We start from the raw sequence: 13,874 nt of genomic DNA on the forward strand, positions 1-13,874 counted from the left end.
ATTAAAACCAATTAAGTCATGGGACTTCCCTGGCGGTTCAGTGGTTAAGAGTCTCTGCTTCCAATGCAGGGGGCACAGGTTCCATCCCTGGTTGGGGAACTAAGATCCCACATGCTGTGGCCAAAATAAATAAATAAATAAAACCAATTAAGTCAGGTGATCTGGAACATGCACTCTGGCCCTCTTGATCTAGTTCCCTTTACTTCTCAGATCTCAGCTCACTTTCCCGGCTCATTCAGTTTAGGCACCCAGGCTTCCTGGCTCTTTTCCCAACACTGTACCCTTTTTACATATTGTCACATTCAATTTGCTAAAGTTTTGTTAAGAATCTTTGCATCTAGAGCATCTTTTCTTTACTGGCCATCTGTATGTCTTCCTTGGAGAAATGTCCATTAAGGTCTTCAGCCCAGTTTTTGATTGTGTTGTTTGTTCTTTTGTTGTCGAGTTGTATGAGCTGTTTGTATATTTTGGAGATGAAGCCTTTGTTAGTCGCATCACTTGCAAATATTTTCTCCCATTCTGAGGGTTGTCTTTTCATCTTGTTTATGGTTTCCTTTGATGTGCAAAAGCTTAAAAGTTTGATTAGGTCTCATTTGTTTATTTTTGTTTTTATTTCTATTGCCTTGGGAGACTGACCTAAAAAACATTGTTACAATTTATGTCAGAAAATGTTTTCCCTAGGATTTTTCCTAGGATTTTTATGGTGTCATGTCTTATGTTTAAATCTTTAACCCATTTTGAGTTTATTTTTGTGTATGGTGAGATGGTGTGTTCTAAATTCATTAATTTACATGCAGCTGTCCAACTTTCCCAACACCACTTGCTGAAGAGACTGTCTTTTTCCCATTGTATATTCTTTCCTTCTTTTTCGAAGATTGACCATAAGTGTATGGGTTTGTTTCTGGGCTCTGTTCTGTTTCATTGATCCATATGTCTGTTTTTGTGCCAGTACTATGCTGTTTTGATTACTGTAGCTTTGTAGTACTGTCTGAAGTCTGGGAGGGAAATGCCTCCTGCCTTGTTTTTTTGCCTCAGGATTGCTTTGGCAATTCTGGGTCTTTTATGGTTCAATGTAAATTTTAGAATTACTTGTTCTAGTTCTGTGAAAAATGTCATGGGTCATTTGATAGGGATCACATTAAAGCTGTAGGTTGCTTTGGGTAATATGGCCATTTTAACAACATTGTTCCAATCCAAGAGCATGGGATATCTTCCTATTTCTTTGAATCCTCTTTAATTTCCTTATTTATGTTTTGTAGTTCTCAGTGTATAAGTCTTTCACTTCCTTGGTCATGTTTATTCCTCGGTTTTTTTGTTTTTTGGGTTCTGGTGCCATTTTAAAAGGTATTGTTTTTTTACATTCCCGTTCTGTTGTTTCATTGTTAGTGTCAAGAAAGGCAACAGATTTCCAAATGTTAATCTTGTTTCCTGCTACTTAGCTGAATTCATTTATTAGATCTAGTAGTTTTTGTGTGGAGTCCTTAGGGTGTTCTATATATTGAATATAGTGTCGTGTCATCTGCATATAGTGACCATTTTTCCTCTTCCCTTCCAATTTGGATATCTTTTATTTCTTTGTCTTGTCTGATTGCTGTGGCTAGGACTTTCAGTACTATGTTGAATAGAAGAGGTGAGAGTGGGCATCCTTGAGTTGTTCCAGATTTTAGCAGAAAGGCTTTCAGCTTTTGGGTGTTACATTGGGTATTACATTGGCTGTGGGTTTGTCATAGATAGCTTTTATTATGTTGAGAGATGCTCCCTCTATACCCACTTTGGTGAGAGTTTTTATCATGAATGGATGTTGAATTTTGTCAGATGCTTTTTCTGCATCTATTGAGATGACCATGTGGCTTTTGTCTTTTCTTTTTTTTTTTTTTTGCGGTACGTGGGCCTCTCACTTTTGTGGCCTCTCCCGTTGCGGAGTACAGGCTCCGGACGCGCAGGCTCAGCGGCCATGGCTCACGGACCCAGCCGCTCCGCGGCATGTGGGATCTTCCCAGACTGGGACACGAACCCGTGTCCCCTGCATCGGCAGGCGGACCCTCAACCACTGCGCCACCAGGGAAGCCCTGTCTTTTCTTTTGTTGATGTGGTGTATCACACTGATTGATTTGCATATGTTGAACCATCCTTGTGAAGTTGGGATGAATCCCACTTGGTCGTGGTGTATGATCTTTTTTTTTTTTTTTTTTTTTTTGTGGTACGCGGGCCTCTCACTGTTGTGGCCTCTCCCATTGCGGAACACAGGCTCCGGACGCGCAGGCTTAGCGGCCATGGCTCATGGGCCCAGCCGCTCCGCGGCATGTGGGATCTTCCTGGACCGGGGCACGAACCGGCGTCCCCTGCATCGGCAGGCGGACTCTCAACCACTGCGCCACCAGGGAAGCCCCTGTATGATCTTTTTTATGTGTTGTTGGATTCGGTTTGCTAATAGTTTGTTGAGGATTTTTGCATCTGCATGCATCAAAGATATTGGCCTGTAATTTTCCTTCTTGGTGGTGTCTGTGTCTGGTTTGTCCCTGCTGTCAGGGTGATGGTGGCTTCATAGAATGTCTGGGAGTGTTTCCTTCTCAAGTTTTTGGAAGAGTTTGAGAAGAATCAGTATAAGTTCATCTTTGTATGTTTGGTAGAATTTGTGTGTGAAGCCATCTGGTCCTGGACTTCTGTTTGTAGGAAGTTTTTTGACTACGGATTCTATTTCACTTCTAGTGATCAGTCTGTTCAAATTATTTATTGCTTCTTGATTCCATTTTGGTGGGCTGCATGTTTCTAGAAAGTTGTCCGTTTCTTCTGCATTGTTGAATTTGTTGGCATATAATTGTTCATGGTATTGTCTTACGGTTTTTTGTATTTCTGAAGTATCAGTTGAGATTTCTCCTTTTCCATTTTTTTATTTTGTTTATTTGGATTCTCTCTCTTCTCTTCTTGGTGAGCCTGGCCAGAGGTTTGTTAATTTTGTTTACCCTTTAAAAGCACCAGCTCTTGTTTTTACTGATTTTTTTCTATTGTTTTTTAAATCTCTATTTTATTCATTTCCTCCCTGATCTTTATTATTTCCTTCCTTCCGCTGACTTTCAGTTTTGTTTGTTCTTTTTCTAATTCTTTGAGATGGCATATTAGGTTATTTGAGATTTTGTTTGTTTGTTTTTTTTGAGGAAAGCCTGTATCGCTATGCACTTCCCTCCAAGAACTGCATTTGCTGTGTCCCATAGATTTTGTATGGTTGTGTTTTCATTGCCATTGGTGTCAAGGTATTTTTAATTTTTCTTTTTTTAAAAAAAAAATTCGTTTATTAATTTATTTGGTTGTGCCAAGTCTTGGTTGTGGCACGTGGCATCTTTGTTACCGTGTGTGGGATCTTCGTTACAGCATGTGGGATCTTTAGTTGCAGCACACGGGATCTAGTTCCCTGACCAGGGATCGAACCCAGGCCCCCTGCATTGGGTATGCAGAGTCTTAACCACTGGACCACCAGGGAAGTCCCTAATTTTCTTTTTGATTTCCTCATTGACCCATTGGTTTTTTAGTAACATGTTGTTTAGTCTCTGTGTACTCGTTTTTTTCTCATTTCTTTTTCTGTGCTTGATTTCTAGTTTCATGCTGTTGTGGTCAGAGAAGATGCTTGAAATAATTTCTGTACGCTTAAATTTGTTGAGGTTAGTTTTGTGCCCTAGTATGTGGTCAGTCTTAGAGAATGGTCCATGTGCACTTGAAAAGAATGCATATTCTGTTCTTTTTCTTGGATGTAATGTCCTGAAAATATCAATTAATTCTAACCTTTCTACTGTATCATTTAGGACCTCTGTTGCCTCATTGATCTTGTCTAGAAGATCTGTCCATTGATGTTAGTGTGTGTTAAAATCTCCTACTACTATTGTATTCCCATCAGTTTCTCCCTTTATGTCTGTTAGTATTTGTTTTATGTATTTGCGTGCCTCCTGTATTACGTGCATATGTGTTGATGCGTGTAAAAGCCTCTTCTTGTATTGATCCTTTTACCATTATATAGGGTCCTTCTTTATGTTTCTTTATGATCTTTGTTTTAAAGTCTATTTTGTCTGTTATGAGTGTTGCAACTGCTGCATTCTTGTCATTTCCGTTTGCATGATACCTTTTTCCATCCCCTCACTTTCCATCTATGTGTGTCCTTTGCGCTAAGGTGGGTCTCTTGTAGGCAGCATATTGTAGGCTCTTGTTTTTTAATCCAGTCTGCCACTGTGGTTGTTTTTTTTTTAATTAATTAATTAATTAATTTGGTAGCGCTGGGTCTTAGTTGCAGCACATTGGCTCCTTAGTTGCGGCAGGTGGGCTTCTTAGTTGCAGCATGCCTGTGGGATCTAGTTCCCTGACCAGGGATTGAACCTGGGCCCCCTGCATTGGGAGCACGGAGTCTTAACCACTGCGCCACCAGGGAAGTCCTGTGTCTTTTTATTGGAGCATTCAGTCCATTGACATTTAAGGTACTTATTGATACATATGTATTTATTGCCATTTAAAATGTTGTTTTCCAGTTGATTCTATGTTTCTTCTTTGTTCCTTTTTGTGGTTTGAGGATTTCCCTTTATGCTTGTGTTTTCTTTCTGGTTTTTGTGAATCTATTGTATGTTTTTGACTTGTAGTTGCCCTGTTTTTCAAGTATGTGAACCCCTTCCTGTATCTGCTTGTTTTAGACTGATAGTCATATAGGCCCAAACACATTCTTTAAAAAGTCTACATTTTCTTACTTTCCTTCCCCACCTTTTATGGTTTTGATGTCCTTTTTTTTACGTCTTCATGTTTATCCTTTTGCTGTTCCTTGTTTTATTGTTGCTTTCACAAATTGGTTTTTGATTTTTCTTTTTGATCTATATATACTGGCTAATTTAAGTGATTTACTTTCCAATAGTGATTTCGTCCTTCCTGTATCTTTTTGTTTCTTTTCTATTTAGAGAAGACCTTTCAATATTTCTTTTCAGATAGGTTTAGTATTGCTGTTTTCTTTTTGTTTTTGCTTGTCTGAGAAATTCTTTATTTCTCCTCCTCTTCTAAATGATCATCTTGCTGGGTAGAGTATTCTAGGTTGCAGATTTTCCCATTTCAAGACTTTGAATATATTTTGCCACTCACTTCTGGCCTGCAGCATTTCTTTAGAAAAATTAGCTGATAGCCTTATGGGAGGGTTCCCTTTTAATTAATCTTTGTTTTAAGATTTTTTTTAATCTTAATTATCTTTTAATCTTTTAATTAATCTTTTAATCTTTGTTTTTCTTTTGCTGCCTTTAGAATTCTCTCTTTAACTTTTGCCATGTTTATTATAATATGTCTTGGTATAGGTCTACTTTGCGTTTACCTTATTTGGGACTCTCTGTGCTTCCTTATCTAGATATCTGCTTCTTTAGGCTTGGCAAGTTTTCAGCCATCGTTTCTTCAAATATATTTTTTATCCCCTTTTCTCTTTCTTCTCCTTCTGGAATCCCCATTATGGGTAGATTGACCTGCTTTATATTATCCCATTGGTCTCTTACATTGCTTTGTTTTTTCATTTGGTTTTCTGTCTGCTGTTTGGATTGTGTAATTTCCATTATTCTGTCTTCCAGATCACTTACTGTTTCTTCATTATTCATTCTGGTATTCATTGCCTTTAGCTCCCCTTGAGTCTTGGCAAATGAATTTTCTAATTTTTCTTAGCTCCTCCTTATAGTTTCTAGTTCCTTTTTATAGTTATCCACATTTCTGTTGATAGCCTTTCTTAATTCCTTCAGTAGTTTCTTTTCTTTCTTTTTTTTAGCTCAGTGTCTGTTAGACTGAAGAGGTCTGTTTCATTGTTTGTTCCTTCAGGGGAATTCTCTTGGTCTTTTACCTGGGAGTGGTCCCTCTGCTTCTGCGTTTTACTTATATTTCTCTTACTCTGTGAATTTAGGAGAAACAGTTATCTACTGTGGTTTTGGAGCACTATTTATATGCAAGAGCGTCCCTGCGTAGCTTGTGTGAGTTTAGTATTCTTTTTGCGTGAGGGCCGTTTTTTGGTTTGGATGCTTACCGTCTCTTTCCTCAGTGTGTGCTGGTTCTTATCCCTGTGATAGGGGCTGTGCAGGTGTGCGGCCCACGCATCCTCCCAGGAGGGAGGGGGCAGTGATTGGTGCCCAGTTGTGGGATCCTCAGCAGTGGCAGTGGTTGCACCCGCCCCCAGAGCTTGTGTAAGTGGTGCCCTGCCACCTGAGAGTGCGCATGGAGAAGCTCCTATGGTGGTCCCCCTCCTCTCCTTGCACGTCCCCCAACAACGGCGCCTTGCCTATCTGGCCGTTCCAGGCTTCTTCCCATACTCCCCCAGTTGTGACACACCACACCCGAGCGCCCTCAGGCTGTCTCCCGGTTCTGACCTCTGAAGCCTGAGCCTCAGCACCTAGCCCCCAACCACCCCAGCAGGCTGAGGGGTGCCGGGTGGCAGCACCAGCCATCTGTGCAGGTCTCTGTTTTGCCCTCCACAACCCGGTTGCTGTGCTCTCCTCCAAGTCTTTGAAGCTCCCCCTCTTTCCCAGCTGATCTCCCCACCAGTGAGGGGACTTGCCAGGGTGCGGAAACCTTTCCTTTTTTGCAGCTCCTTCCCACGGGCGCAGGTTCTGTCCCGACTCCTTTCTCTCTCTTCCTTTTTTTTTCTTTCTTTTTTCTTTTATCCTACCCACTAACCTGGCGTTTTCCTCACCCTTTTGGAAGTCTGAGGTTCTCTGCCAGTGTTCAGTCGATGTTTTGTGAGAATTGTTCCACGTGTAGATGTATTTTTGATGTATTTGTGGGAGAAGGTGAGCTCCATGTCCTACTCCTCCACCATCTTGATCCAATCCCCCAGGAAGTCTTTATATTTGTATATTAACCTATTGTTTGCCTTGTGAGCTTCATCCTCAAGTCCGAGTGTATAGTATTTTGAACAGGTAAACGAAAGGGCTTAGTATGTTTTACCAAATCTTTGTAACCAACTTCATTAACTTTGTTAAATCATTGATATTTAAATAGAATTCAAATGATTATGTGCCAAGCCAGGTGAATTCTTCTGTCACTGGATTGATTTTCCTACTGGGTAACAAATTGAATTTGTAAATGAATCTCCTAAGAATGCTTTGAGAAACAGATACATTGGCAAGTGGCTAGGCTGACTTCCTAGAATCCTGTAAGGAAAGAGCTGGCCCAGTTGCTTTGTCTGAAACTTAAATGCTCAGCAAGGAGTTATCCCCACCCTCCCTTCTCTTGCTGCTGCTGTGAAGGACTCATGGGGGACTCGTTTGCACCTCATGTAGATGCAGGGAACATGCTGAGGCAGTTTGAGATGGACGGCCTCCATCCTGCTGGCAACGTGCCTCATGTGGACGGTGCTGCAGCCATTGTGCCTGCCAGACGTGTCTCTTATCAGTACCCAAGTAAGTTTTTCTTTAACTAATGAGATATGTTAATAATAATAAATATTATTTTTCTTTGTCTCTTTGCTTCCTTCATGCCTTAAAAAATTAGGAAAGTTAACCCTTTATATTTCAGTCTTCAGAAAAGCTGATGATATTGGAGGAAAAGTGATCATCAGACTTAACTTGTCTGGCCCACTTTGTCTCTCCCTCTCCCTTCTCCAGACTCCCCCCTTCCCTTAGCAGCCTGTGGAGGGGGAGATGGGAGCTTTGGTTCGGGGCTTGGCCAATAGCCAGGTCCTTTTCTCCTTGGACCAAAGTGCTGAAGCCTTATATTGGCAATTCCTCAAGTAAAACCACCTACTAGTCGTTTGCAAACATTCGGAGAACATCATCCCCCAAACCTACGTAAAGCCTCTTGTAAGCAGTTTGTTTGAAGTCACGGTACTCAGGAATATGTGAGTTGCTGACAGAAGCAAGAGATTTTTGAGAGGGTTGATTTTGCTGATTCCCACGTAAATCATTCTGGAAAGCACTCTGTCAGGGCAGCTTGATCAAGAGCTTTTTCTGTGCTGGGCACTTTCATGGAGGCTGGGAATTCAGCAGTGAACCAGCCCAAGTCCCTGCTTCACAGAGCTTCTAGTGAAAGGGTGGGATGGTCAGCAAGCCATCACCAAGGACCTCCAGTCGGATGGGTACTGAATAGGAACGGTGGCCACCCGAGAGCGGACCTGATGGGCAGCCGTCTGGCAGAGATGGGAATAAAAATAATAGAATAGGGCTTCCCTGGTGGCACAGTAGTTGAGAGTCCGCCTGCTGATGCAGGGGACACGGATTCGTGCCCCGGTCCGGGAAGATCCCACATGCCGCAGAGTGGCTGGGCCCGTGAGCCATGGCCGCTGAGCCTGCGCGTCCCGAGCCTGTGCTCCGCAACGGGAGAGGCCACAGCAGTGAGAGGCCCGCGTACCGCAAAAAAAATAAAAATACTGGAATAAGGAAAACCAACTGAGTAGATAGGTGTTCTGCCTCTGAGATGGAATGGAGATTATAATAATGGCTTTTAAAATGATTATTAAGTAGTGTGGCTACATTTTGATCATTGAGAAATTCTCTGCTGTTCATGTGACCTCTGCCTCTGGGCCCAAAGAGAAATGAAAAGGCTGAAACTTGGTGTCTTTGAGGTGCCCAGTGGAAGAGCTTCTTTTTTTTAACTCTTAATCCAAAGAGGTTTTTGTATGCCACTCTGCAGCCACAAAGTACACCCCACGGCCAAGAAGGAGCCCTTTTTTCTTCCTTCTTTAACTTTTTTAATTGGCACCAAACAGCATTCCTATCTGAGGTCCCTGTTCCATGTGAGAAAGCGACACCATTTGGGAGTGACCCTTCTCCCCCAGCAGGGAGGCAGAAGGTTGCATTTCTGCCTGTGGAAATGACCAGCTGCCGCCTCTGGTGTTCAAGTTCATGGCCAGGATCAAGGGACAGAGAAGATTGTTACCTCTCTCCTATTAGGAAAGCTAGCTCAGTTCTGTTGGTGATGTAGAACAGGGCATGGCAAAGAGGTTCAAAGTCCTCTGGTGTGAATCTACGAGTTTGTTTGTTTCTCAGCATTGTTTAGGGGGGAAGAAATGAGGTTGTAGACTGGAGCTGGTGGAGAAAGGTCAGCATAATCATCAGCGGGACGGGAATTTAATTAAACCTGTGAGGCACAGGGACTTGTGCTGTGGGCTATAGGGAGTCGACACATAATTAAAGCATGGGCCTCGCCTGGAAGGAATAGAAGTAGTAAAAAGATACCCAGGGTTTTGGGCAAGGCAGGCACGAAATACCGTGTGAATATGGCGCTGGAGAGGCTCCCTGTCCCTGTGGGGACACGTAGGTGCGCTTGGGTTGGGGCTCGCGGGGTAGGTAGGGTTTTGTGGGAGGGGTGGCGGGGGAGGGAGCGCGTCGGGTCCGGGGGCCCGCGGACGCGAGGGTGGGAGCAGGCAAGAGCAGCTGGAGTCGGGGATTGGTGAGTGTGCTGGCGCGGGGATAGGGTGTTTCAGGTGTAGGAGTGGTGGTGATGGGGAGGAAGTCAGTGCAGAAATAAAAAGGCAGGGTGTCGGGGCCTAGGCTGCCGTGGGTGTGGACCCTGCCAGAGCAGAGACGACGCACAGCAAATCCTGGCCTTCAGGGAGTGACTGGTGCTAACAAAGCGGGGTTGTTTGAAGGCCGAGCGACTGGTGTCGGGGAGAGTGTAGACTCCGGTATTGGATCTGTGCAGGAGCTGGTGGTAAGGACCCTCACCACAGCAGTGGGAGCCGGAGGCAGAAGCCATAATCCCTGGTGGCTTGCTGGGCAGAGCGTAGGAAGAGCGCAGTGAAAGGGACAGGAATGCAACTGGCAGGGAACTGCCTCGCTGACAGCACGGATGTGAGGCCTGGGAGAGAGATCAGGATGAGAGAGAACGTGTGGGGATGACCAGGACGGAGGTGCTAACCAAAACCCCGGGGAGGGATCAGCCTGGAGGAAGTGGGGTGATGGCAAGGTGGCCCGAGCGGGGAAGCGGGGAGGGTGGTGGTTTTGTTGTGCTCCGGGCCCAGGAGACTCGAGTACCTCTGTGGGAGTGGGTGGCGGGTGGGGAGTGACAAAAGTGCTGTGGAAGTAAATGGGGACAAATGTGTGTGCATCAGAATCCTAAGGGTGGGGCGGGCTTGGAAACCAATGCAGAGGCAGAAATGCAGGGCTTGCCTTGGCAAGGATGGAGGAAGGAGGAGATGGGGGCGGAGGGGAGGACAGTGGATGTCGTGGTGCTGAGGATGACCTGGGCTCATCTCAGTGAGGTGAGAGGTGGGCGGCGCTCGCTGCCGGGAGTGGGTCTGGAGCCTCGAAGGCCGTGAGGGGGGAGCAGTTGCTCAAAGTAGGTGCACAGAGGCGGCCGAGAATCACGCGGTCTCCCTGGGGCTTGGCAAGGCCCCTGCCAAAGCCGATCCCACGTTTGTTTGAAAAATCTGCTGCTGGAAGCTGTTGATTCTTTATTTTCTGTCTCGTTAGGTGTAGATCAGAAACCACTTGGAGAACAGGAGGAAGAAGAAACAACACGGGAACAACAAGCAAAGGAACGAAGTCAGGGAGAAGAGCAGAGGCAGAGCGGGTGGCAAGAAGCTCTGGAAAGGGAACGGCAAGAAGTAGAAAAGCTGGATCAGGAAAGGGTGAGGATGCTCAGTGAGTTCTCTGTCCTAGCCGCTTCGTGGCCCCCTGCAGCAAGTGCCCTGCTCTTGGGAGGGTGAGTCCTTCGTGTGTCCTGAAGTCCTAGGAGCGGCAGATAAGTGAACAAGCCACTGGTGGCCTCCGACCCTCTCCTTTGCTGGAGAGCACTGAGGACGGCTGCGGGGCATGCAGGCCTCGTGCCTTTCCTGGTTCAGGGTAGCGTGGCCAGCCCCATTCGTGTGCATCCTCATCTGGTCCTGAAAACAGGCTTGTAAACGAGGAGGACCTTGTTTTGCTGTTGATCTTCTCGTTGCAAATGAGGTTGAAAGAAGAGACTCCCAGGGTTGGCTAGCTGGGACTCAAGGAACCCCAGGGAGGTGGCTTCCGGGGCACCCCTGCCCTCCGCCTTTGGTGCTCTTCTGGCCCTGGTTCTGGTCCCAGGTGGGTGACTCGGGCCACTTCGCCTGCCTGCTGAGCTTATGTGAACTCTAATCCTCCGTGTGAGGGTCCTTGGCCTCCTGGTTAATGTGGTCTACAGCACAGGACAGTTGAGGCAGATTTCATCCCTTCCTTCATTGAGATGACAGGTTTTTATCCCCCTTTGATAGTAGCAATGACTTCAGTTAAAAAAAGAAACAGTTCTCTGGCATGCAGGTTGTACTTAAAGGATCAGGATTATATTACTGTGCATTTTTCAACCCTTAGAAGTTTTAAAAGATGTCATTGTATATTTCTTATTTTGGCCCTCACCTGTTTCAGAGGCTAATTGAAGAATCGTTGAAGATGGAAATGGAAAAAGAATTCGAAATGAGCATTCAGGAAACGAAAGACAAATCTAAATCTGTCTGTAGTGAAAATCCTTTAGAGAAGTACATGAAGATACTCCAACAGGGTAAAGACCAGGACACCACGGATAAGGTGCCGATGCTGTGGACGGGCGTCTGTGGGTGCGGGTGCCGAGGGCTTCTGTGGTTTACTTGAAACCTGGGGGATAAGGATCTGCCTTTTCCACTGGGGACAAAGGTAAAAGCATAGTCCAGAGTTCACATGGAGCCTCAGTACACTCCTGACAAAATGTCATCCCTTTTGCTTGGGTAAAAGATTGAAGAGATTTTGATTTGTCAAAGTTTGTGAAAGTTGGGATGTCTCTCTTATTTTAAGAACAAGAAATAAATGTAATGAAAGCCCTATGAACAAATACTGAATGCATTAGCCCTAAGACAGTAATATTTGATGTAAGTCTAAAGTACTATGGGTGTTGAGAATGCCTTCCAGGTAGTTTATTCTGATGTGCTTGCTAAATGTCAAGTTTAAAAGTCACTGCTTTTTTAGACTCTTAAATTACATATATATTTCAAAAATAGTTCTTAGAGAAATCATAAAGTGTTTAATAAAATGAATCCACATCTAATTGCAAAATTCTTCTCCCCGCCCCTTTGTGTCAGAGTTCAAAAAAGGTGGTCATAGAGGACTCACAAGTGGACACACTGCCATCTAGTGACAAAGATGAAAGGTATGGCGTCCCCTACATTGTGTTCTTGTGCAAACCATTATCATATTGCTGCTTTTGTCAGCCAGGGAAAGGTTCAGATATCTGAGTTTGCCTTTAAGAAACTGAATCAGTCAAAATGACTGACTTAAAAAAAAAAATCGATAGCATTTTGTAACCTGTGAAATTGCTACTGATGCAGATCGTAAGCAAGGGCAGAAATCCCACAGGGAAGGAAAGAGAGCATGACAGAGATCCCCGAATAAACTTAACAAGAATTTAACAAATTTTTAAATTTTTTGTCTTTCCCTAATTTAGTTTGACAGGCTTTTCTCACGAGGAACCAGATGACACTTGGTAACCGTGTTCTTGCTGTGCAGCTTCTTACTCAGATACTGTAACTAAAGGCCTATGATTTCTCTGTGATAAGACGAAATTCTCAATAAAAAATCATGTGTGATCCAGTGTGATTTTTTTTCATAATTCTGTTTGGTACTATAGTGTATAAATGAAAAATAAGTGACATCTGTGGGGCGGGGGGATGAATTGGGAGATTGGGATTGACATACATATACTAATATGTATAAAATAGATAACTAATAAGATACTGCTGTATAAAAAATAAAATACAGTTCAAAAAAAAACAAAGGGACCCCTCTTCAGCATGTCTCATTCTTAGGCCCTTCATTACACTGAAATGAGCTGCTAATTTTTTTTTTTGCATTTTTGTCTTAGGTTATGTCTACCTGAAAACTTACCTTATTGGTCAAGTTCTAGGCCTGCATTTTGGAAGTTTCAGCTGTGTTCCTTCCTCTCCAGAGTCGGGCTACCAGCTGTCAAACAGAAGGCCGTCTTCCCTGACACTCTTGTTTGTGATTTGTCCCTGAACATAGAGACATGGGTTTTTCTATTCTAGGCTCTAGAAATAGTATTATATCACCTCTGGTCTTTTACTTTTGACATCTTTTTCTTGAGAATCAACACAGACCCTTCTGAAATGGTGATAAAAGAGAAGGTAACATTTATCGAGCACTTGCTGTGTGCCAGGTATAGTTTTAAACCTTTATAGGTATTAACTCATTTAGTGCTCGTATCAGCCACGTACAAAGTGTAGGTACTGTGAGTGTCCGCATTTTACATATCAGGAAACGCAAGGCACAGTGAGGTTAGTGACTTGGCCAAGGTCTCATGGCCATCAGGTCACAGAGCCCAGATGTATACCCAGGTGTCGAGACCAGTACTGCCTCTGACCTGGGCTGTTCTGGAGCTGGTCTGGTGGAAGACATTCTGGGACTTGCAGTGGGTCACCCATCAGATGTCCCTCTCCAGAATGACCTTTAGAAACCACACATCGCCCAAATCTAGGAAACTGCAATCAAATGCAGCACCAGCATAACTTCCACAAAGGGAAGAGGGGACTCATTTGCTCGCCCTCCCCTTCATCTTTGTACCCTTGCAGCTCTCAGCCCAGCATCTTGCTTGCACGTGGGAGCGTCTCGGAAAAGTTCTTTAATGACACTGCCGGTATAGTCACCAAAAAGTGCACACAGAACTCCTCTGAGGGTGCCTGGCCTTAGGGGTTTTCCAGGACGTGAGACTCTCAGTGCTAACAGGTGGTCACCCAGCATCTAGCACAGGCAGGGCTGGGCTGGTCTGTCTGCTCAGTAAAACCCTAGAGGATTCTTTTCCCTTTATGTATACAGACTGGGTTAATTGTTGTTGCCGGTGAAACTTGTTTGGCCTTTAAGTTCCATAACAAAGCGGGAAGGAGATTTGGGGATATTTATTATTCCTTAGGCTTCTAAGGAATTTTTCATTTAAGTATACCT

The 13,874-nt window shown here is 44.2% G+C and overlaps 1 protein-coding gene across 11 annotated transcripts in view; it reads left to right on the top strand.

Annotated features, from left to right (window-relative positions):
* Positions 1-13,874, top strand: part of OFD1 (OFD1 centriole and centriolar satellite protein) — a 91,937-nt gene that overhangs the window by 51,616 nt on the left and 26,447 nt on the right. For 7 of the 11 annotated variants that reach the window (XR_004348146.1, XR_004348147.1, XR_004348148.1 and 4 more), the window contains exons 19-22: positions 7,272-7,391; positions 10,401-10,558; positions 11,316-11,474; positions 12,002-12,069. Coding sequence is in view for 5 of the 11 variants with exons in the window: in XM_032620744.1 (XP_032476635.1) it covers positions 7,272-7,391; positions 10,401-10,558; positions 11,316-11,474; positions 12,002-12,069 (505 nt within the window). In the remaining 6 variants the exon portion in view is untranslated. Of the gene's footprint in view, positions 1-7,271; positions 7,392-10,400; positions 10,559-11,315; positions 11,475-12,001; positions 12,070-12,363; positions 12,525-13,874 lie in introns of those variants that run through there. The other 4 variants (XM_032620745.1, XM_032620746.1, XM_032620743.1 and 1 more) reach the window with 1 other exon arrangement.

Source organism: Phocoena sinus, chromosome X (assembly GCF_008692025.1).
Source record: "Phocoena sinus isolate mPhoSin1 chromosome X, mPhoSin1.pri, whole genome shotgun sequence".
Taxonomy (NCBI): domain Eukaryota; kingdom Metazoa; phylum Chordata; class Mammalia; order Artiodactyla; family Phocoenidae; genus Phocoena; species Phocoena sinus.